Consider the following 26,024-nt stretch of genomic DNA (forward strand, 5'->3'; position numbering starts at 1 on the left):
TAAGATCTGTGCCTTGGAAGCAGAGAAGCACAGTTAATAAAATGCCAGAAAAAAAAAGTAACATTATAAAACATTTAACTGAAAATCAGAATAGTTCTTTAATAATTGCAAATGAACTTTTTACAATATCAATTTTCTAACTTTCTGGGCACACTTCCTGGTAAACACTTGAGTATCCTCTGTGAGTTACAAAGAGTAAGTTTTCTGTGTTATACAGATAAAAAAACCTGGACATTCTTAACAACTTGGCATCACATCTTTTAAAAAACAGATCACACAATAATTTAGACAGCATTTATAGCATTATAAAATCGGACTCCCCCTCTTTAATTACTCACAAGAGCAGTCATTTAGAATACAACAGCCTTAGGAATACAAATAATGAGGATGTAAAACTATCTGTGCAAAACTGCATTATTTTTACTGTCTAAAATTTCAGGGAAGTAACACCGCCAAAAGCAGAGAGAGGATAACAAAGACAAACAGTCATGAAAGCAATGCTACCTTAGATTTTCAAACAGGAATTACATTATGAAGTATTTGGTAAAGAAAAAAAAATCTGATGGCACCTTGAACAACAACGACAAGTGTCCTGGAAATTGCAGTTGAACAAGAATTGATAAACGTTCATGTTAAAGTCTCTTTCAGGAGTAGCAATTGATTTGGGGGTATCAACTCTAGCATTTCTTTCCATGCAAAAATCTATCTTTCCAACATCTTTGCTTTGCGGGCTACTAATGCATTTAAGAATGAGCAGTCTTTTGAGGAGTGTGCTTTCTTCCATGCATCTGAAATCTTTAAAACAGCTGGATCATTGATTCCCTGGATTTCCCTACTCCAATCCATTTAACTGCAGGAGAGAAAAGCAAACTTTTATTGTAAGTAATACAAAGCAAGAGCGGATTGTATCTTAAGATGCGCACTTATCTTCTTAAGCACTTAAGATCTTAAGTACCACAGTCTGAATAAAAACACAGCATATACTATTTGCACATTAAGAAATTATAACCATGTCTGTTGTTCTCAAAGTAAGAACACACTGGTAACTTAGAAAAGCAGGTACAGTCTTGAAGCTGCCATAATAAATGAATTGCTTTTCCAGATGAAAAGACAAATAGAAACTGTTAAAAAAGTAAAGATTTGCATCATCTCCTAATTCCCAGCTTTGGTTGGAACCACAGGATCATCTTTATTAAGAAGCACTAGAGAAATTTATTAGTTTAAGAACTCTTATCACACAAAATTAATCACGTTAATTAATAACCAGTAGTCCCACTGACTTCATAAAGTAGCAAAACTAAACTCCTTTGATAACCAATCTGAAAGACACTTAAGCAAGTTATAAAACAACCAAAAAAATCTCAGTTGAACAAGAACTATAGTATAAGCCAAAGAAAGAAGCATATTAAAGCTTCTGAAAATTTTCAGTTCAACAACAAAATAGATGGATAAAAAGAAGTAAAACCATCATCACAGGTGTCACCAGGTACATCACAATTATGACAGCTACAAACTAGTTTTCAGTATTTTGCATGTTCATTAATACAAATACCAGACAGGTTTCATGGAGCAGGAATAAACCAAACCAGCAAGAAAATCTGTTTTACTTACCAGGAACACCCAACTCCATTTCTATAAAGCGAACATAATTTTGTGCATTTACAGGCAGCTCGTCAAACGCCCTTGCATTTGATATGTCCGTATCCCATCCTGGGAGTGTCTCATACTGAACCTCTACTTTATTTAAGACCTCCTGGTTGGCTGAGGAGCAAAGAGAAACAAAAATGTTATATTATACATTCTCTATTATGAAACACATAACTGTAAAGCTTTTTATTCTTTTCTTACACAAAGAGGTTTGCTCATAAGATAATACAGGCATTGAAGGTGTCTTTTTTTGTTAATATAAGCATAGGGGAAAAATCCAATAACTATCAGGACTTAGACTTCAGGAATTCCAGTGCTCAGTCACATGCATTTATTTTGCTTAAACCACAATCTTTTCAGTTCAGAAAACAACTTTTTGGGGAAAATAATTCCCAAAAATGTTGATTTTTTTTCTGAACAAATACCAAGATCCAGCTCCACCTTCATGAGGGAATTGTGAATGCAAAATTAAGCACCAGCTTGTAAGGCAGTTAAAACACATTTTAAAATGGCATAGGAGTGTACTTTTACTAAACATAGTCATAGGATGTAGTTTATACTTAACAGAATTCTGATGCCCACAGACCCTTTGCCCCAAAACTCTACAATGGATTTGTCAACCAGTGTGGAGTCCCACAGGATGTATAAACGTAACTGTTCCAGTTGCTTCTCAGAATAGAAGCAATAAGTACATTCCATTTTGTCCTTCATTTGCTACAATGTTGCCCGTTAACTCTGAACCCTGTGATGATTTCAAGTACTGAAAAAGATGCTAAGCATATTGTTCTGGAATTCAATCACTCCAGTAATTATCTGAACATTAGTCTTGGAATGACACAGGACAGCAAAAAAAAAAAAAGCCTTAAGCCTGAAAATGGTCAAAATACATTTGATTAAAAAAATGGGAGGTGGCACGCATTCATTCTTGCCTTTCTAAAAAAGACAGGGGCCTGCCAGAGGCACTGTAATTAATATTACATGGGCTCCCTGTCTTACATCAAGTTGCTCTTGCAAAGACATCTAGTCAGCCTAGGAGAGGGTTTTAGGTGCAAGAGGCACAGTAGAGGTACAAATACGAAGCCATAATTAATCCCCTCCAGTATGTGCATAGCCAACAAACTCAGACTCAGCATATTGAACAATTTGTCCTGGTGCAGACAGTAGTTCAACAACAGCAAGGTTGTAAGGACAGCCTTTATGAACCACACATTTTGAGTAAGATAGAAAGAAACTCTGCTCTACTGTCCTCAAAACAGCGAAGAACTGCGCCATTTTTGGACTGAGGTGTTCACAGGTTAAAGGCAAACGATCCTGACTCAATACTTGTGGTAATCCAAACAGACAGGCACAATAAGTATGTTGGGTTGGGGAGGCCAGGAGTAAGCACTTTCTTAACTGCCAGCAGTAACAACTGAGGTGTCTGCTGTCCAGGGGATCTGTAAAACAGAATAGATATACTCAAAGTGCAAAACCACAAACTAATCTCCAGGCAGTGCAGATGGTCGCTGACCTCTCTTTCTGAAAAGGGAAAGTGACTGAACACCTCATCTGGGATGTCCACAGGCATTTTTACTTTGAAGCCTCTCTGATGAGGTTAGAGGGAGAAAGCTGAAAGCAACTGGAATTGAATGGTCTCATTTTGACTACCATCTTCCATTAGTCTGTATTAGCTCAATTCCTTACTTCCCCATAAGAGAGAAGAAAAAGAAGGGATACATTTCTTGATGTTTCAAATGATTCTTTAATTTTGTTCCAGCAGGTGTGATAAAAGATGTGTGGTAAATATAAGTCATAAACTGAGCTCAATGTAGTAACAGTAACAGATGTAGTCACCATCTAGATTTCTCAGCTCTTCACTAAGGGGATTTGTCTTTTAGGGTTTCTAGAATATTCCTTAACAGCTTAATTAGATAACAGACAGACCAAATATATAATGATATAATTTGGAGAGTGATGTGATGTTACTTCCAACTCAGAAATAATAGCTTGAGTTTGGGACCTGGCACCACTGTAAAAGAAAGATCCTCCAGCAATTTCCAGAAACTGAACATGAAAACAGTCATATAGATCAAACAAAGGTGCATCTAGAATAGTGTCCCAGCTCTTTGATCTACAGCAGAAGCCCAGGGAAAAAGCACAAGGAAAAAAAAAGCAAGCAAGAAGCTTCTCCAAAATAATCTCCCAATTTCCTAAGGATCTGTGTTTTCAAAGTTTCCTGAGCTAGAGGTTGTGTGTCTCTCTGCTGAGATCAACTGATGTCTGAACTTGGATAGGAGGCCTTACGAAAACTAGACCACAGCTTTCACATTCCTTTTAAACTGATTAGCTCAGAGCTACCAGAGAGTTGTCTTCCATGAACTCCTATGACTGGCCAGCTCCACAGCAAAAGACTACAACCTCAATAATACCAACCCAGGTCAGCTTTAAATTTATAAGAAGACATTTAAAGTTCTTTTTCAAGAAGCCATTATGAAACGCCCACAGAAAGTTAAGCTAAAAAAAAACCCTGAGTGAGACTCGTATGATTCTCTGATCCAGGTGGAAAGAGGAACAATATATGAAATATGGCATGCTTTTCCTGAGATGGTGGGTACTGTGTGTGCTTCTAATTTAGAGACAGTCATTTCACAAGAAGGGTAAATCACGAACATCTCCAAGAGAGTGGGAGGGTAGGAAGGGGAGAGAGAAAGAAATAGTATGCCAGTGAGAGATTCCCAGACTAGATCTCTTCTAAATTAAATTCAAATGTCAGTGGCAAGTTTGAAAAAAAAAAAAAAAAAAAAAGAAGAAAAAAAAAGAAAAAAAAAGCACACAGCATGCAGAGATGCAGACATCAGAAACAGTCTAATGGTCTGCAAATCAAAGTGGGAAGAAAAGTTACCTTTTGTTTTTTTGTGCCGGGGCAGGGGTAACCTGCAGCATATGTGCTGAAAATGCTGCCAAATGTTGAGGAGTATAGCAAAGAGAGGTGTGGAACACAGAGGCAGTGTGAGAGACAGCATCTTCCAGCTTACCAGAAGTTCAGCTCAAACTCCTTCCTAACACTTTAACGAAGACAGCATGTCAACAGCTTCTACTAAATTTCTACCAGAATTCTTAATTGTTCATACAGTAAAGAAAAACACAGTTAGGCAGATGAGCCACATTATGCTGCTAAGACCAAAAGGTCAGCTACCTGGGTACATACAAAGGGGACAAAGTCTGCCTCCTCAGGAGGTGTATGTAACCAGATTCTGGTTCTGAGACACGCAATGAATAAAAAAAAAAGCACTGGACAACATGGCCACATGCTTATGTCATCTTTAATGATGGACTGCCAGAGAAGGTCCCCCTGGCTTGAGAACAAGACAGACCAAATAGCCTCAGGTTAGATGACAGGGCTACAGGAAAAGCATCTACTGAGTAGTTCTCAATTCAAATATGCAATCTCCATTATGTTCAAAGGCCATTTAAAGCATATACAAATGTCCTTAATGTTTTGATATGGGTATCAATTGGGATTATCTGAGTCTTAAAAAGGGAAAAGCATTCCCTGGTTTAGTGCAAGATGAGTACTAATTTCCTGAATAAAAGTGCATGACATGTCTTTCAGCATGCATTCAGACTAACTGGCACTTTTGTTTGAAGATACTGAAAGGCAAATCAGAGGATTCCCACAAGCACATGGAGAAACAAAAGATTTTTTTTTTTTAATTCCTTATGAATTCCTCTACCAGGTATGTGCTATTTTCAAGGACTACTGGCAGATCATCACTTACTCCTTTATAAGTAATTACGTCTTTGTACTTCATAAATCCTGCTGTGAGTTGTATCCAATTACTACAGTTGATCTCGCCCACAAAAAGTTCTCTGTTGATGACATCATATGGAAAACTGTAACCTGTAACCAGCCTCTACCCAAGTTACCAATCAGAATGAAAATGGGCATCTACGCACACATTAGAAAAATAAAAAAGCCCTGTCTTTCGTACTGTCTAATGTTCTTCCTTTTTTCTGGAGTATCTCTACTACTGCAAACTGAACAAGATGCATTATCTATAAAAACACTGGCTTGTGGTAGTTGAATATTTTAACATGCAGGTACACTGATGAAGTAAAAAAGACCACTAAAATGACCACTGTCCCCCCTCAGGAGCTACAGTTTCTATCATGCATTAGAAAATAGACTTGCTTTCACCTAAACTAATTGTTCATTTCCTCCTCCACCCCCTTTTCTCTCTTTTCCACTTCATAGGTGTAAAGGGTTTTTGGCTGCTCTGTGAACCATTTAAGGAAGTGAACTGTTATGAAAGTAACACACAGAGAGAAAAACGTGGCTTTTCAACAACACCATGTCTCTCATGTGGTTCACAACATGCTTAAATGAGACCTGGCCTGCTAAAAATGGGGAACAATACAGTAGTGGGAACAAGATAACTGGGTTTAAGAGTATGAATCAAGCTTCTAATTTAGCTTGAAGGTGATTTGGGTTGTATAAAAGAAAAGGGATAAAGTAGTAACAACATTTCTGTTTTAGAAGCTTTATATAGCACTTTGCATCTTTCTAGCAGACAAACGACAGTATTTGGTACAGGTGTCTTCAGGGTGCAGGTACAGGTGTGGTAATAGATGTCCCTGCTGCATCTGGGAAGACACTAATGGCTAGATACTGAAGTAACACACTACTGTCCTAAGTTTTACAAGTAAAATGCATTTAAAGTATCAGATTATATTTCACCAAAATCTAAAATTGTTAAACAAGAAATCTTACCAGGAAAATGAGGTATGATTTCACCATCTAGTTTGTATGCAACGCCAACTTTGATTTCTGGAAATACATCCAAGATATCCAATTTGGTAAGTGCCAATCTACAAAGAAACACTACTCCGGTTAAACAAGTTCAACAACTCATGAATCTTATCACATTGTAAACAACAACAACAAAAAAATCAAATATACCACTGATTTCTGCAAATTGCAATTAATCTCATGTGGCACTAATCTACTATCTGGTCTGACTTCAAAAAAATCTCCAAAAAACAACAACCACCCAAACAAAACAATAAAACAAAAAGCCTTAAACATCCTTTTTGTTGCATCCTTAGATCTAGTACTACAAGAAAATGGCAAAAATCAAAAAACAGGTATTCTCTAGTTGAAGTGATTGGTCTATAGCTTAAAGTGTTATAATTCTAATGATAATATATAATTTATATTTTTAATGAGCATGTTGCCAAGATACTTTATGACCATCCATTTGAGACTCTTTCATTTCATGATGCCTGTTGCTGTCTGTTCCTGTCCTCTGCCAAATATTCCTGTCCTACAGCGAAGGCAGCAAAATAATCAAACATTGGCTCTGCAAATACCTGGCTGCATCTTATTTTAAATTAACAATCAACAAATCAATACTAACAGTCTGAATGTTACTAATTAGCATATGTACAATTTACAGTAATCTGCAGCATTTCATGATTTTATGTCAGTTTGCCAGCAAAGCTGTCAAAAATACTCACGCAGTAAATCCATTAATCATGTAGGCGTATCGGAGTGACACCAGGTCCAGCCAGCCACATCTTCTCTTTCTACCAGTGGTAACACCAAACTCTTTACCTCTCAGTTGCAGCAATTCTCCAATTTCCTAACAAAGAGTAAGACTATCACATAAGTGGGTTGGTTTTTTTGCTTTGCAACACATCACGCAGGTGATTACTTAACAACATTTTATAAAATATGGTAAATTACCTTAAGAAATTTTCACAGTGCTGTCTGTTGGGATGAAAACAGAAATACAGAACGCTCTTTCTACTTCAAGAGAATGCCTTTTACGCAAACTTCTCAAAATTTGTTCCTGCTCTAGCCTTCTATTCCATAGAAAGGTTTAAGAAACTTACAGCCATATTTGGCAGCCCTGTAAGCTCAGTATAGAATCAGAAGATTGAGACATCCAACCACAGTCATCTACTTGCATTTAACCATTAACTCTGATTTAACATAAGAGAGACAAGTTATTTGATCCAGTCACAGGTCACATCTAGGGCTATAATACTCACATTATCTTGTTCTGTGGGAAAGGCACCAATTCCAACTCTTGTTGTATATGCTTTCACAACTCCATACACTTCCCCAACATTCTGTGGTGGCATGCCCAGACCAGTACACACACCTCCAACTGTGCAGTTTGATGAAGTCACAAAAGGATATGTACCTATTAAAAAATAAACTCAATGATTTTAGAAACTTATTAAAACTTGGTTTTAAGGTGTTGGGTTTTTTTTAAAGATCTAAACCGGTGATAAATAGTACTTGCATTGCACTTACCTAGGTTTTACAACACTAAAAACTAGAACACACAATAAATGTATTTTGCAGTCAAGAACACATTCAGCGAGCTCTTAGATTTGTATGTAAAGTGTCCACCTCTACTGAAAAAGGTAGAAATCTTACCACTTACTTCAACTGGTACAGAGGGGAAGGTTGACTACATAACAATTCTGAATGATCATACAAATAAAAAACTGGAGTGAGACACCAGAAAACCATGCCTTGCTATCTTATATAAGATATAGTCACCAACAGAACAATGCAAAAATTTAAGTGGAGACTTAAGAAAATAGTATTAAAAGGTTAGAGAATACAAGTTTGCCATTTTTAATATTGGGCAAAAAAATAAAATACAATCTCTACATACTGGTCAGCACACTATAAGGATAAGAAATTGCAATAAAACCCAGCGTTCTGGCAAGAACAACTTTGCTTCCATAATCAAATGAAAAAAAGTCATTTAAAACAGAAGACTCCTGGAAGGTAGTTTAGTTAATTAGTGGTAAAAGTTTGTTTCTAGTTAAATAGTTATCCCTCATTTAAAATGCAACCTGGACTGCAAAGATAAGAGTTAAACATCTCGAAATCCTTAGGTTTATACCTTTTCTTTTTTTTTTTTTTTTTAATCACAGAAAATGAAACAGAGCATGACAGTCCTTAGCTGAATTGTGAACAAACACTTCAGTCTCATAATAACGGCACATAATCAAGAAACTTCTACCTCAAGCATCAGACTTCTTTTTTGTCTTTTGATACGAGTCAGAGATGGGTAAGAGGGGAACAACCAAGATAAAAGGAACTGAAAGCAACAGAGTTCTTTCAGCACTACAGACAACTTTAAAAAGTCAAAATCCTTCAGAGGCTGTTCAGTGACATTTTGCAGATTAGCTTCAGGTATCTCTAGCTTCTTTTGCTTAACTCAAGATAGCTCAAGAGGAAAACCCAGGCTTACAGGTGATATGTAACAGCAGTTTGCAAGCATTAGTCTTTATCTTTCTTAGAACACAAAGTAGTTGAGGTTTTGTTTACTGACAGGTAAATATAGCAAGCAGAGGTCAAAAACAGAGTCAATGAGACAATTCTTACTCACTTTTATCTCCCAGCCTAATATATTTACATTGGTTTATCCTCATTCAGTGTTTAAAACAGGAGACCACATAGCCCCAGACTTGCACCCCCACCCCCAGAAAAATGCATACGTGAGCTTCATTACAGGCTCCAAAAAAGTGTGATGGACTGCAAGGCTGGGGATTTACCAGCTTCACTGACAACAGACACACATTCATAAAACTCACTTCAGGATTAAGACTTTTATGCAACCAGGCACAGAAAAAGCCTCATTCAGAATGCTTAATGATCAAATTTGGCATTGTCAAACCTTTTGACTATGGCTCATCTACCGTAAACCCAAGTGTCCAATCTACTGATGGTGTCTACCTAAGGAGAGCAGATATTCTGTTGTGGGTCTCATGGCACAGGTACAGAAAAAAAAATAAATCCAAGTGACCCAAGCAACTCTGTATATATCACAGACACACCTGACGAGTTTCAGATTATTTGCATCTCCTATTTATATGAAATCCAAAATCCTCACCACTTACAAAAAACAACCACCTAGAGTTTTCTGTAAATACCTCAGTTTTGCATCAAAGATTTCCCTGTGACAAGTATATTTGAAGAATTCTCTCCTCTTTGTTTTTTTTACTTGTTAAAAAAGGACGTGTCCTTCTAATATGCAGATAATCATCGGAAAACTTGGTGCGCTTACACTTAGAGTGACTAGTCTAAGACATATCTTTTCCTCTTAAAGGAAGAGGCTTTCAAATTCAGTATGTTTGAAAATATCCAGTGTCAGAACTCCTGTCAGTTGAAAGCAGAGTGCACGTCAGGTTTATATTTGTTTGACAGCACTCCTTACAGGCTTCAATTTCAGGCTTTAGCATCTTTCTAACAATAAAAACGTTACAGTTACAAGGCTAGTGAGATTGAAGAAAAATGTGACAAAATGCAGGAGCCAACCATAGAGGCTATGAGATATATATACATATATATACACACACAGGTATAATAAATTACCTGTTCTTACAATATAATGACAACCAAACAAAATCATGTCATAAAAAATAAGAAGCTGCTTCTATCTAGAAGTTTCTAATTTTATTAGCAAAATCACAGTTTTAAGAAAAACTGCACCATTTTTAATATCAAATTGATTGGGATAACCTTTTCACTCTTGCCTCATTAGCAATTATCGGCACCTTTCCTGACATTGTGAAACAGTGGAAAACTAAGTGTTATATAAAGACTTTAAAAAAAAGGCAAGCTGATTTTCCAAAAGTCAAGAAGTATTGTGCGTATACACTTTGCCTCTTAAAGTTCTCCATGGCTATTCTCAAGTGTTCTCCATAGATGTATACAATTGTGAGTTATTACAGACACTGAAGTAATAGGTACACTCTAAGAAAAGCCACCTGATCTTTACTGTTATCCAAATAATTACTTTTGGGAGAGTCTAAAGCTTTTTGAAATATTTTAAATAACACACCCACTCATCCATCCCTTATTATTTGCTAGTCATTGTTCTTCCAAAATACAAAACACTTCTGCCATAAAAGCAGCTAAGCGTGGGAGAGTTTATATTTAGTGTTTTTCTTTCACAACATAAGTGTACAGCAACATGTGTCTCAGAAAGGTCATACCTACCAAAATCTATGTCCAGCAGTGCTGCATTTGCACCTTCTACTAAGATCTTCTTTGGTGGTCCATGTAAAGCCTCATACATGAAATAAACACCATCCCTTACCATTGGTTTTACTTTTTCCATGTAGCCCTGAATAATACAAAAGACTATTGTATAGTATAATTTCATTATGATAAAGACAGCTAGAGTAGAATTGCTATTGTTCCCTCATAACAATGTTCATACTCCTTCTGAAAAGGAAAAGCAAACAAAGAAATCTAAATATGACACAATATGTGAACAAGGGAAGGAAGAACATGAGACTCAGATTTACACAATGGACATGTACTCTCTTCATAGGAGGAAAGAAAGAAAAAAGGTGTGGGAAGGGGAGCAGAGAAATAAAATCCAAAGTTCTGGAATATTTTAGAAATATTCAAGCATGACTATAATCACTATACTTTACTGTGTTTGGTATTTCATTTCCGAGTGTTCAGAATTCTCCCCAAAACCCAGGGAATTTCACTTCTGGTCCTCTGAAGCCAACAAATGCACACAATTGTAAATTGTAATTCATAAGTAAAAGAAAAAAGTTACATATTGGAATTAAGGGTCAAATGCTTGAATGCCACTGAGCAGCTGGAGGCAAGAAGCCAGTAATTTTCAGATTATCACTCGGTACACAGTCTTTTTCCCCATTAGAACATGTGGAAGTTCTCATTCTAACAATTTACTTCACATGAAATATAACACTTTGTCTTTCAGAACTGAATGAAGCGTATTAGCATAACACAAGTAATTTTCCTCAAGCTACAAATACATGTTGTGTTTCCACCCTAACAATGAGTTTTAGATATTCTGTAATCCTAATTTGTATTAAGTAAACTATAAAGCATTATGAAGTACTCAACTAACAGGTTTCTAGGTCTACACACTGATAAAAATACTACAACTCAACATGTGCAACAGGCACAAGTAAGAAAAACAGAAGTGCTAAGAACTCCCATATATTCTATTCTAGATCTGTAGAAATGAGTTTAGTGCCAACTAAGGGTACAAGAAGGATGATTTCTTCAGCCTGATTTTCTGAAAAAATTAAACGTGTAATAACTCCCTGTTCCACACATACCTCAATGGTTTTAAACAGTGTGTCACATTTGGTTGAAGTTTTCTAAAGGTAAAAAAAAAATCTCATATAGTTAAGTTTCTATAAAAATTAACAAAAAGGCTGAGTGTAAGGGTAAGACACTTCACAGTTTTTTCAAATAAGAACTTGGATGAGTGCAAAAAGAAGTTAACACTAGTGAGAAATCTCTCAACTGCCCCAATTGCAGGGAAAACACCAAATCAGAAACTGTAATTAACCACAAGACTAGTTTGCTGATAATCATGCTTCATTAGTTTTGCTGCTATCAACTTACATTTTTTATACTGCTAGACATAGGTTGTTTTTCTTTTCTTAAGGTTTGTTACTTAGAATAACAATTTACTTCAGTTCTTAAGTTTCTGACACAAGCAATTAATATTCTGCTTTACAATGAAACATACTTTACCCAACTACAGTCCTGGGTTTTTTTAATCCTAGACAGTATGTTTGAGCCAGGGGAATTAAGTAAAAAAATCGTTCTCCATATGCAAGCCTTTTTCTTAAAATTTACAATATTTCTCTTGAAACCGAGTATTGAAATGTTGCATAAAGTGGTGTAAAAAGTGTCCTTAAGGATAGCAGACTCTTCAAAATGGATACATAACGATTTTCCATGATATGTATTCTGTTTTAACTCCTCACACAAGCGCAAGCAGCAGTCACCAAGGGATTTAAGTATCAGTAGCTGCACACAGTGATCACATAATTCAAGAGACAGAAGCAGGCTTACCTTGAGCTTTTCCAATTCCCCTTCAATATCTATCTTTAAGGTAGGATATATTGCTTTGTACTGATTGGCTAACACTTTGAACCTGGAAGGCAAGAATGCTGCGTTACGGTTTTTGTTTGTTTGTTTTCCGCCTTAACCCTCCACAACCTTAGGTTTTACTGGTTACATATCTGCAATAATTTGGTAATTTAACAATTTAAAATAATAAATTATGCCAATAATTGACTATATTATTTAATAAAATTATAAAGTTATTTTTATATTTAAAAATCATTTTAATTTTAAAATAAAATTAGGAGGAACCAGATGTAATTGCTTACACAGGGTACTACCCAGAAACTGAAAACTAGGCTTACAACTTTGTATTAAAATACAGAAGTTACCTCTCAGAAAATTCATCAAAATCAGAAACAAGATCACACATCCTGAGTCCACTTCGAGCTGCCTTTGAAGAATATACTGGACCAATTCCTTTTTTGGTAGTTCCCAAACTTGCAAAAGATAATAACAGGAGTTATTCTTGATATAAACTAAGGTTTTTCCTGAAAGGCAATACATCCTTAGCATTAAATAAAATGCTGTTAATTGTGAGCATTTAACCTTGTTTTAAGCATTTAAAACAAGATACTTCCAGTATGCGATCTAGTTTCAGACTATCACTGTTTATACACACAAATATGTTAATCTTACACATACTTCTGGTTTTAAACCAATATCTTTTCATACTTAAGTGAATTCTTAAATATTTATTTGTACAGGATTCCCAACTTTTATACTTAAAGAACCAAATGCAAAGAAAACATCCTTCAGTACTAAAAACTGAAACTAATTTAACACCTTCTAAAACATTGTCCTGAAGACCTGAAGAAGTTTGCCATAAAGCAACAGCAAAACCAGTATGGATTTCAAGTCTGTATATAAGAAATATTTCATTTAATTATAAATACATGAGTTGGAGCCAGGAAAACAGAAAGCACTGCCAAGCATCCAAGAGTGGCAATGATACTCTAAATGCTGTATATGTTAAGGGTTTAGGAATGGACTTTCCACTGCAGCTGATTCCGAAAACCTGAATTCCTTCTCCTCCTTACCTGCCCACTCTGCCTGAAAACCCTTTTTCAGCTTAAGTCAGTGATATCATAATATATAACTTGCTTGCACTGACTTTACTGTGAGAGAAGTACAACTAGTTCAGAAAGTGTATTCTGCCAGTCTTGTAATCAAATCCACATTAAGACATAACAGCAGGCTATTTCAATTCCTCACCCCCAACAAACAGGAGACAATCTTTTGATAATCCATGATAGCCTGTTCTTAGCCAGGCTGCAGTACTACTCTCCCCACTACAGTCACATAGACAGCCTTAATATTTAGGAGGAAATAGAGAGTAGTTTTAACAAGTTTGAAAACTGTATGATTGTTGCAGAAGAACTTCACAGAAAGAAGAAATTTTTAAAAGTGACTTGAGATTTTTAGCTTTGAATGCAGCTTTTTTTTCCTGGGTTTCTTTAAAGAAAAACCTAATTAGGCTTTCCCTGACAATTAGTAACACTAACCAACAAAGTAGTGCCTTCTCTCAAGTAGCTCATTGACTGACAGTATTTTTAATTGCAAATATTGTCATACAGCAATTTTGGCTTTCACTCCATCAATATTCAAGAACAGCTGATACACACATACTGACTCATTAAAAAAAGTATATTCTTCCATATACGTATATATGTGTGTGTGTGTTCTTCCTGTTTGCTTTTTAATTCCTAAAATAACAGGTAAGGAGACAGCTGGTACAGCAAAGTCAAGTGTGAAAATGACCCAGTGTAAAAATAACTGACAATTATCACTCCATAGCAGCCCAGGTGAAGTAAGATACACTGAAACCAGACACTCTCTTAAAGGTTATCGTCGTAGAGGATACCTTTTACAGGTAAGGATGTTGGAACTACTTTTCATCCACACAATATATATCTCTTTTTGCAAGTTTGTCTAAGTTCACAGGTATCTGAGAAGTTTATAGTGCTACCGTTACCTTCCAGCTGTAGACAGGTCACTGTTAATTCTGCCAGTTTTTTCCCCAACCCCAAGAGCTTGGGAGCTACTTAGAAAGCACAATTTAAAAACATAGCAGATAGTTTCTGAAAGCTTCAAAAGCTTCAGAAAATCAGTAGCAGCCTGTAGTAGACAATGTGAACATTTACATGCACTTCTAACAATAAAGCATTATGAGATACTAAATTAGTTATACAAGAGACCTTTCAGTTATTTGGAGATGACAGAAGTGTCCTTGAATCTTCATAACAAGAAATATATTTTTACAGAAACTAATACGCCCAGTAAACAAAACATTTGGAAGTGGGAACTCTTTTTATAAAGCAAATTAAGAATTAGGAACTTTTTCGTAAGACAAAATACCAAGATAAAACTCTTTAATTAAGAATTTAATCTTTCACTAGCCCCTGGAAGAGAAAAGTGTAAGAAATGTTCCCTGCATTTTCCACACTGAAGAGTTATATGGATAATTAATATTTTTTTAACTAAAACAATAACGGATATTCAATGCATTAAGTCATGTTTGCACTAAGTCATCCCACATTTGACAAAATAAAACTACCTACTTCTTTCCTGCTTGTTCCTGCCTCTGTTGTTCTTGGATGCCATCAGCAGCTTGGTGGAAATCAAACACTAAGAAAATAAGTAAGTTGAAAATTTGTGTGAAACAAATTACTACATCATTAATGATTTCTTCAAATCAACTCCACCCTATTTTTTTATCAATGTGGAAAAATAATATACACAATGAAGAGAGGCAAATAAAATGAGAAGAGTTTTTTTCTCCTCTTTTACAAGTTATATTTTTTCACATGGAAGAGTTCTAAGGTTTTTCAGATACTTTCTTTAAAGTGTTTATTTTGTAGAATACTTGCAGACTGAGTAGACACATCCCATAGAATAAATAAGCCATTTCTGCTTTGTAGTAGCCCAAAAAATTATACGGATTAAAAAAAAGCATGCAGTAGAAAAAAATCCTGGAAACAAACTGTAGTAAAAAAAGGTCATACTGGTGAAATTTAGGTGGGAGTTTAAAGTGAACATTCTCACTTACTCTAAAGACTTCTTAAACCATTTTACTTTTATGTTTTAGACAACATCAATTAAAACACATTTGGAAATAACAAAAGCTCCCACCAACATCTGTTATGATAACAGAGGTCATCTTCATAAGGCCCGATTTTTTTTAATGCATTACATTGTTATTAATTACAAAGATTATGAAAAGTATCTCTTGCATCAAGTCTTTGTCTACCATAAAAGCCAAAAAACCCACAACCAAAATCCCAAATCTTACAAGACTCATGTCAAATACAAACATCTGTGCACAGTATACAAACAAACAGAAGCCAGCTTAGTTTTCTTAAGTGCTATCCTCCTGAAAGTTAAAAACTAATGTACACATTACACAGGAAAGACTGAAAACTTACAAGAAACAGATTCATTTAATAAGTACTCTAGTCTCTCTGCAAGAGTGGTTTTCCTGTTTGCCTTATTAATTTGTTTTTGTGTTTATTTCCACACATTCCTGTATTGTAAAGGATTATGTTATGTCCAGCAGCTTGAACCTATCTTTGGTTGATCCTTTGTTATAAACTAAATATTCACAGATCAACAACAGCCCTTTTAGAGAAGACATTTTTATCATGACAACAGATCTTCAGATTGCCATCAAAACTTTCCAAACAGAGGCATTCTGAAAGTTCATTTCTGTTAAGAGGCTGAATGATTATGAGTGACAGTCAGTTACTAATCCTTTTTACTCACAATCTGTGTAGTGATAAAAACTTTCCAGTATTGCCATTGTAATATAATCACCACAGAAAAAAGTTTTTCTAATAATCAAGCAAGTTCCAAGTAATTCACCTACAGTGATTCTACCATCAGAAAAGATATCGGTAACTTAGATACAGTTACTAACTATTCCAAACTCATTAGTTACTCCAAAGTAAAAACATTTACTGTGAAATAACATGTTCACTCACTAAGCAACACAAAAAAAACCCCAAAGAAAGCAAAACCTTTTTTCGGTGTTATAAGCTTTTATCTCGTACAGTCCTCAACAGTTTGCATCTTCAGAAAACGACTACCAGAGCAGCAATAATGTTATAATATCCAAAGAACTAATTTAAAGGATGAATCTACATAATAAAGATGTGTTAGGAGTGGTACAGGAAGAGTCTCTGAAGCTCTGCATTAGTGGATTGGACTCTAAACACTATTTTACTCCAGGCTCTGAACCGCATTGCTGTCTGGAGCATAGCCTGGAATCAGTGCTTGACTGATGAGCTCCTTGTGAGGAAGGCAGTCAGTCATTCTCTCCGTCCCTACAGAGTCCTTACCATAAAATCTCCTTTCAGAAGCATGTGGCAATTTCCTTGGTAGGGAGATCACTAGTTTGAAGTCAAACCTGGTCACGTGGTTTCCCAACAAAAAAGTTGCTGTAAGCAACACTTTATTTGCACCCGAAGGGTAAATGAATCCTTCAGTCAATTCACTTCTGAATGCTTTTTGACTGCTCTGTGCTTCTAATCTTTGACTTACAAAGTGAACCTGCTTTCCTGACTAGGTGATGCTTATGGAATAGGATTAAAGAGTCACTAGAATATAAAACTGGGAGGGTCCTGAGTGAGGAACAGTTTTTTCTAGGACCTTCAATAAACCAAAGCAGCCCACAGAGACTTAATCCAAAGAAAAGTACAGACCTACGTAAAGAGATGGCTAAAAATGGTCACACTTTTACTGCCACAGAAAGTTCAGAGAAACCAGAGATTAATTAAAAAAAAAAAAAAAAAATCAACAGAAAACCAAACCCCAAATAGGAACTTACCAATATGAGCCCTGTCTGAAATTATTAGTCTTTTCTCCCAGCCTTCTAGCCCTTAAAAGACAAAATTAAATAGTTCAAATTATGTTTTGTATAGCATTTTTGTCTTCTGATGCATAAAGTATAAATGCTTTTCATGTTTACTCTTCAGTCAATCTATTTAAAGACTGAGCAATCACATTGCAGAGTGAAAAAAAAAGTAATTTCAGTAATTAAAACTTGGCATCAACCTGTAAAGCTGAGAAAAATCAGGCTTATTCTGAAGAAGAATTCAAGCTATTCTACTAATTCCTCAATTCTAGCAAACAACTAATAGCTTTTTTGATTTTGAATAATCTAGAGCATTGCTTTACCTCACTTACAGTAGACTGCTGCCAAGCGTAGCAATAGACATAACACAAAGTATCCAAAAACTGAGTTCTGAATCAAGAAGTGATTACTACAGCACTTGTTTACATTAAAAAGGTCAAAGTGTACACCAATATTGTAAGAGGTAAAACAACTATGAACAGATTAACACACTTAAAGAAGTTGTTTCACTTCTTAAATTCACTTTTTTAAGCAAAGAAAAATGTCTGTAGATAATTTATATTTAGAATATATTCTGAAACTGTACAGAGATTTCTTTTATCTGTCTTCCCATGAGGGCCATGAAACTTCTAGCAAGACTCCTGTCAGTATGCAGCAGCTAAAGGGAGTTATGGAAAAATACATTGTATATCACCTCAACAGAGGCATCCTCCATCTAAATTTTTTGAAGAATGCCCCACAAACTATTTTAAAGGTAGTATCTTAAAATTTTCTCACCTTTTCCTTTCTTTAAGTTTTTTTCAGCTTCTTCAAAGAGTCCTGGCAAATGAATTACAACGCCATTTCCTGAAGAAAACCATTACATTACATTAATTTAATGCACTGTTGAGGATGGGAGAAAATATTTCAAACAGCTCAAAAACACTTCATGTTTTGTGTGCAGAGTATTTTACTTAAGTTTTTAAACTTTCAAGATAACACAATTTTTTTTCTTAGGAATTTGTCTAGAAGACAGATTTACTCCTTTCTACAGGCACTGAATCTTTTTAATAAACTCAACTAAACTTTCAGTTTAAAGGAGAACAGTAACAAAATCGTGGGACAGTCTGAAATGCAACTTCCTCTTCCTCTTATCTAAAATTAACTTCCTGCTTTATACTTCACTGTAATAACTCTATTGTTTTTTAAAAGCTTAGCACATTTCTATGATCACTATAAACACTAGCATCCCCTCAGGCTGTGTTCCTTCTGCAACAGAGATGAGATATTTTGTATATAGATTTGGGGTTGTTAACAGACTAGCAAAAATAACAGAGGAAAAAGATCTGTCGAAAGCAAGCTCATCTTCCTATAGCCATCACATTGCTCAGAAAAAGACTACTAGCTCATGCAATGAACCAGCATCACTGAGAGCCTAAGGAGGAGCATTCCCATATGGCAAAACTGAACCATCCTAAGATCATGGCAAACTCAGTAGATCGAAAGCTACCAGTATAACATCTAGGTAAAAAAGGGACCTGCCTTTCAAAACTATTTGCATATCACCTAATTTCACAAAGATAAAAGCATTCTAAGCATCAAAATACAAAGTATTTTAAGACTTCTTCACTATAACCTTCATGGTGTAGTCCTAATCAATGGGTATTTTATTATAATACTCTGATTATTTTGCCCTTGCCATTTTTTGAATCCATAAGCTCTTTCACTGGAATCCTAAGTTGGTTTTTTTTCCCCAAAAAGAGACATCCTTTTTTACTGTTTTCAAGTAATAATCTCCTTAAGAAACATAACACAGTAACATATCAAAAAAGAACAGAAGTACTATCTGCCTCAGCCCTCAAAACTAGAAACAGTTAACATCCCAAACTCCCCTTCATCAGCAGGAATCTATTTCCATGCCCATTGACTCAGTTTCTATAGAAGTATTAGGAAGGGCAAGTTGATCCAAAACTGTGCCATTAGCAAGTCACAATATAACAGTTGAAAAGAGGCAATTAACCACCAAATCCCATCAAGTACAGAGTTAGTGATGACAGAGTATACAGCCACTACACCTGGACTGTCTATGAATTGAGTAACTTGTGACAGAGACTCTGGAGCTACTGTTTAGCAAATTGTCAATACTGTCAATGACCACTTGCTCTTGGCACATGTACCAAGCTGAGAGGCAAGATTACAGTCTCAAAGCAACGAGGTGTAGGAAGAAGGGACAGGAAGAGCATGGCAGCAGAGTCCTATTTGGACAAGTACACTGTGTAAGGGACAGGAGTTCTGGATATCAAAAAAGCAAGATGAAAGTGTTGTGAGGTCATAGCCTTTAGTGACCCAGAGATCCACCTTCTTAGTGAAACACCACTCAAGCACACATACAATTATAATGCTGTGTACACATTTTATATTTATCTTCATTTTTAGAAGGAATTGTATGGGCCATGTAGCATTATTAAGGTTGGTCATACAAGCAATCCAAAGGGAAAAAAAAAAACAAACCACGTGTAGGATTGGAAACAGGATTCCAAGCCAAGGAGGGGGGTAAGTAGTTTTGTGGGGACAACAGACTGAACAGACTAAATCCCCTTTCATGAAGAAAAGAGATCATAGATGCTCACATCACCTAGTACTGTCACTGCCCTGAAGTTCTAATGTACTCTCCTGAGAGGACTTCTTGGTAAGAACTCTACGCTGACGAAGTCTTTTGGAGTCAACATTCACTTCACAATTCAATGGATAAAAGAGGAAAGATCTATGTTTCAAAAAGTACCAGTAGGTCCTTAGCAGGCCTAAAGATTTAAACAGAGAAGAGGTACTGGGAGAATAAAATAAGTAATTGGTAGAGAAAATAAGAGGAAGTGGGAGAATGAAGATATCCTGGGCAACTAGCTGTTTGTATCGATAGATAAGAACAAAGATGAACTATCTAAGACAATAAAGGAAGCTTCCGTAATCCAAACTTCACAAATGCGTTAGGGCAGCATTAGGATGATAGCAGAACAGTTCAAGCCTGTGAAAAACTGAAGAAAAAGAATCCTTATCCTCAACGTCCTCAGATACATTATTTTAATGTCAGAAGACTGTAACGACAGTACTCTATCTTTAAGGTATGTCCACTTACCAATGAATGCAGTGACTCTTGGATTGATGATCCCACTTGGCAGAAGGTGAAAGTCATACTCCACAGCATCCACAACAACAGTATGCCCTGCATTATTGCCTCCCTGAGTGGGAGGGAGAGAGGGGAGAAAAAAAAGTGTTAATAGTTTCTGACACTAAAGGCAAATGAACATAGTATAAAGATGGAATAAACTTGTTCCAGCTTCAATTCCACATTTTCATTTCTGTTACTGAGATCTTTCAGAGATTTCCTTTTCCCAGGAAGTCAGCCAAACTTCTTCTGTCAAACCGGACAATTTCAACATCAGTATTATCTGCCATATAGACTTGGCACAGTGTTTTGGTTCATCAAAGGTACGAAAGCTTGGAATAAGATTAAAATGTTTCTAAAAATTATTGGACAGAAGCATGAATATTCTGGAACATGCAGTCATTTCTGAAAGCCATCATCAGTTTCATTAGCTTTCTGTTACAGTTACGGAAAGTGTTGAAAGTGGAACTGCAACCTTAGCAAAGTCAAAAAAAACAAATCCCCAACTAAACTCTATGAAACCATCCAGTCATTGGGAAAGATAAGTCTAGTTGTTTGGCAACATGCGGGCTTGTTGTTCTGAATTTTGGCTTCAGTCTTTTGAGTGCTTTTATATGAACAGTAACCAGCAAAGTTAACTGGTTCATTCTACGCCTACTGTGTGATGAGAGAGGTTCTGTAACAGTACAAGTAATTGTTACCTTCAGTGTTTTGTTTATGGAGAGAATCTAGAAGCAACTATGACTTTGTGGTTTTGTAAGTTACCAGAAACCATTTACATCAAACTAACACTTAACATTTCTAGGTCTTTTCATTACCACAGAGAAAGTATTAAGAGATTTGTTAAAGTGTGAAATATGTCTAAAATACCAAAAGAAGCTTGTGACTAAGTCTTAAAGAGGGTCAAGAAAGGCTTATGAAACTAAAAAGATTACAAAACAGTTACCAAATATCCCCAGATCTTGTTTATTGTAGTTTTGAAAATAAGCTTATACTCTCTTGTGACGCTGTCATTTGTGCAAGTTAAGGTTACATACAAAATGGTTCTGTCTGTCATAACCACAGGAACATCCTTTACAGGCACCTTGCACCGGAAATAAACAAACTGCTTCAAAGAAGGGAAACCTGAAAGGAAAGACTTTTAAACTAAGCTGCTTTTCAGCACAAGACAAACTGAAGAAAAGCATTATATAATAAGAAGACAAATTATATGAAGTATTAATCCATGGAACTATAAATCTGAAATATTCCAGAATATTGTCTCTCATAAGATCTTTTCTAAGCAATGAACTCAACAGCTACTCACTACTTCTACAATGTTTACAAAGCACAAATCCAATACATAAAGCTGTATCTGACAATACAAATAGATAATAGTTGTAGATATCAAACATTTGTGCCAGTACATAAACACACATGCCATAGGTTTTTTCCATGTAGTGAACATTACCTGGAAGCAGCTGTAAAGATTTTTGGATGCAGATTTTCAATGCAAGTGATCTGACTCAAGCAGAGAATGACAAATTTTTGATTCACATGTGAAACATACTGAATGCAAACAAAAACCAGGCCTTTCAAGTTTATTCTTTTAAGAAAATAATAAATGTTCAGGAGTAATCCTCCTCCTCTTGCTTCCATTTTTTCTACTCAGTGGTAGCTCTAAGAGAGATTATTTCACAATCTACCACTCTACAAATGTATCTTTCATTTTAAAGGATTTTAGCTAGCTACATTAGCAGGTAGACCATTTACAACTATTTTTGAAATGCAGTGCTGATACTCCTCAGCTACTACAAGTTACTCCAAAACTAGATATTATTCTGAGAACTATAAGTCATATAGTAGTTTTTCTAAGTAAAAAGAGACATTGGTTTTCTACTCAGTGTTTGAGAATCTAAGCAAAACCTTTCCTGGTGAAGAACAGTTATGCACTAAAGTAGCATTTATAGTTAAGTACATCTGCTGAATGTGGTAGTTAACTTCTTCCACATCAGATTCCTTCAAATTATTCCTTTCTATTAGATCCACTGTTACTATCAGTCTAGTTAATATCAGTTTAACATGAACACCGAAGCACTTTAGACAAAAATTCAGTAGATAGGTCTAAGTACAACACTGAACTACTGAGGTACTAGTAATTTACAAATGGGAAGACAAGTCCAAAGTCTCCCACTGCAGCATAAATAAACTGGACTAACCCATAAGCAATACTAAGATTAGTAAATTCATTTGAAATTCTCTACAAGCTGAATGAGTTAATGTTTTGTTTCTCAATCTAAAAAAAAAAATGGCTCTCTAGTGTCATGAATGTCAAATAAAGAAAAAATGGTCATTGTAGAGATTAGATCATGATCAACAATAAATTCTTAGTATCAAAGTTTGCCAAGCTACTGGTGCCATTCAGACGTGGTAACTTAAAGTTCAGCAGTCACATGTGCTTGAATAAGGTGTACAGCATGCAGCCTCTGACTCTGCTAATCACGAGAACATAGCTCCTGACTTTCGGTGGTGTCAAGATTTCTTCTTTGCACTGCTGAGTGATGTAAACGTGTGTTGGTTCCATGCTCACTAAAAAATACCCCACTGTTAACAGAATAAAAATGGCATTTTACCTTTTAAACCTTGAGCTACTCACACAACAGCATTCATGATTCATCTAGAAGTAAGGTAGTTGTATTTACTTCTGCATGTTTACTGTCAGCATTCTACTTTAAGAGATTTTGCTAGAGACTAATGTAGCGAATGTGTGATGAATCACCTTCTGAACACACTCTTAGGCCATAACTAATACCTTAAGGTTTCCAAAAGCTTATTTTCAGACTAGACTCAAATTTGAATCTCAGAATTTAGTTGTTTATATTATTATGATGCCAACAACAGGAAAAGATTCAATCCCAAAAGTGCTATTGATAGCAGCTGTCTGGTAGAATATTAAGTCAGTCCACGCCCTGCTTTGGATGCCATTCTGTCAAAATGTGCCATTTTGAAAAATATTTTTAATTTTAAATGCTACTTTAGGAGACCACTAAAATAACAGCATGTCATGAACTCAATTTTCAAAATTCTTCTGCTGATTTACAAGTAAGCTCTACCCTAACCACAGAAGTGCAAGCATATGAATTGTAATAAAATAATGGTTCACACCGCACACTTTACAGTGAACTTGCAGTGAAATGTGCACATGTTGTGTGCTCAGACATTGCTCAACATGGGTTTGGTAAACAATTCTAATAACAGAAACTTGAACTCAGAGTTCTACTGGTGGTCAGGTGAAGGGGAGGGTTGTTGTTAGGTTATGAGGTTTGACTTTGTTTTGGGTTGTTTTTTCACTCCTCCAGAAAACTGATGTTAATGCAGGCTACTATCGCCTCTGAGGATAACTCCAGTTGTAAACTGATGAAGTTGCTCCCAGTTTCTTTGCTTTCCATCTGGATTCCTCACTTCTTCTCCCTCAAACTAAACCAAATGGAACCAGTTAGGTCATTCAAACTAACTTTGATTCAACTGTTTAAACATTATTAATGGAGAACTAACTGTGGAATTTATTTTCACTATTAGTTAAACAAAGTTCATGCTCAAATGATCTTCAATACCTTGCATAAAGCTTTTGCCAGAGGGAAATTAAGACATACAAGTAGTTTCTTGAGGCTGGCAATACTCCTTAGTTAACTAAATAAAATGATCAGTTTACCACATCTCAGTAACTTTATAGGTACCAAAGCAACAGAAGTTCTCTCCCATAAATGGGAGAGAAAAAACTGAAACACCTGTGTGCAAACACAGAGAGGAAAAGTGTGCAGCAAGACCAAAAGATGCTGTTGCTCAGTCTGGAATATACAACATACATGTAGCAGTGGCTCCTTCTGCCTTTTGCCCTGCACAACGACTTCCTTCAGCTGAGCCAACACCCGTGCCATGGCCAAGATACTCACTCATGAAAGCAAGGCAACTCTGCATTCAGCTTCAAATAGATGGACTGCACAAAAGGATAGAGGGCAAATGATGACACTCTAAACATTAATCACTGAAATTCTGATTTCCAACCAACAACTGTGCATATTATTCTCTTAAATACAGAATTACCAAAGAGAAGATAAATCGTTGTGTTCATTTCTAATTATAACCCCGTGCACATCATTCAAGTTCAGTTACACACAGCAGAATCCCCACACACTGCAAGCTTCTCATTTCAATCGGCACAATCTAGAATATCCCAACATTTTGTTATTTTAAATCATTTCATTCTGGAATCCATGCCAGAAGGTATTTGCTAGTTACCTGAACATTTTCTTAGCACAGCATCATCCCAGAACATACCGAGGACACAAAATCAAAGAAACACAAGAGAAAAGCAGATGCTTATTGCCCCAGAGGCTGTATCATCTAATATTCAAATTCTGTGAACTGACAGTATATTGTTGGAAAGTATTAGAAAAAATATTAGAAAAAAAATCAGTTTTTAATATTGCACCAGCGTCTAGGAACTTAATGAAGTTAATGTGCATAATGCTTAACTTTTGCTTATTTAACAATGAAATATCTCTCTAGATTAGGTTATTACTAGGCTATTTAGGTAAAAATATAAACAGACTTCTCCCTTCAAGTTCTAACACAGCTCACTTAGAAGAGAGCGACTTTAAAAAAAAAAAAAAGCCAAACCATTTCTCTTTAGGTTTTCCTTACATTAGAAAATAGCCTCCAGACTTGAGCTCATTTCATCACAGAAAAATTAGTAGGTAGGAAAAGAACAGAGAACAGAACACAAAACCAATTCTCCATCTAGCAACAAAGCAGCAACCCAAAACAAAGACCACTAAAAGCCAGTAACAACACACTATACTCCTATCTAGATGCTAACACAGCCACTACTTGTGAAGTCCCAAGTATACTTTGCTTCAATACAGCACCATTTATTTGTGCGTCTCTATCAAGGTACAGAACTGCAGTTTAAGCACACTTTGAGGTTTCCAAAATTGGATTTTCTGCTTCAGCAACCTTCTTATCACTAAAAAGTTAAAAGCATTGTTTGTGTGACCCTTCTCCTTTTCTTCTGTTATTTTTTTTCCTTGTATTTCTCAGCACAGTATTTGGAACAGTTCTTTCCTTTCCCAAAGGATTTTTTGGTGACCAAAGAATCTGCACTTTCAGCAGCCTACAGATGTACCAAATTACAATGTTAAATTGTATCTCTAATTCAATTTCTACAACTGTTCAACCGCCAGGAGCATGAACCTTTTAACAGAAAGTAATATACATACAAGCTGTCCTTCCTTAACTTTTGACTTTACCTTGGAGTCAATACCTAGGACCACTGCTGTTGCTCAAGACTTTGAAACACACCAAAGATAGGGTAGCTGGTCTCATCGCTGGACCCAGTCTCCAGTTTTTCAAGATTCCCAACTGCAGCCTACACTGCTGCCAGCAGTGCTGAAGGAAGAACTGCCACCAGGTGACACTGAACACTTGTGCTG

The 26,024-nt window shown here is 35.9% G+C and overlaps 1 protein-coding gene across 1 annotated transcript in view; it reads right to left on the reverse strand.

The window, feature by feature from the left end:
* Positions 1-294: 294 nt before the first annotated feature.
* The window catches only part of ADSS (adenylosuccinate synthase), a 36,121-nt gene continuing 10,391 nt past the window's right edge, over positions 295-26,024 (reverse strand). Inside the window, exons 2-13 of the mRNA XM_027657284.1 lie at positions 20,524-20,626; positions 18,189-18,257; positions 17,385-17,435; positions 15,121-15,187; positions 12,892-12,999; positions 12,509-12,590; positions 10,655-10,781; positions 7,681-7,835; positions 7,144-7,268; positions 6,398-6,495; positions 1,612-1,761; positions 295-850 (exon numbers count right to left, since the gene is read on the reverse strand). Coding sequence (XP_027513085.1) covers positions 798-850; positions 1,612-1,761; positions 6,398-6,495; positions 7,144-7,268; positions 7,681-7,835; positions 10,655-10,781; positions 12,509-12,590; positions 12,892-12,999; positions 15,121-15,187; positions 17,385-17,435; positions 18,189-18,257; positions 20,524-20,626 — 1,188 coding nt within the window. The 3' untranslated portion in view covers positions 295-797. The remainder of the gene's footprint in view (positions 851-1,611; positions 1,762-6,397; positions 6,496-7,143; positions 7,269-7,680; positions 7,836-10,654; positions 10,782-12,508; positions 12,591-12,891; positions 13,000-15,120; positions 15,188-17,384; positions 17,436-18,188; positions 18,258-20,523; positions 20,627-26,024) is intronic.

Source organism: Corapipo altera, unplaced genomic scaffold (genome assembly GCF_003945725.1).
Source record: "Corapipo altera isolate COAL_440 unplaced genomic scaffold, ASM394572v1 2c, whole genome shotgun sequence".
Lineage (NCBI taxonomy): Eukaryota > Metazoa > Chordata > Aves > Passeriformes > Pipridae > Corapipo > Corapipo altera.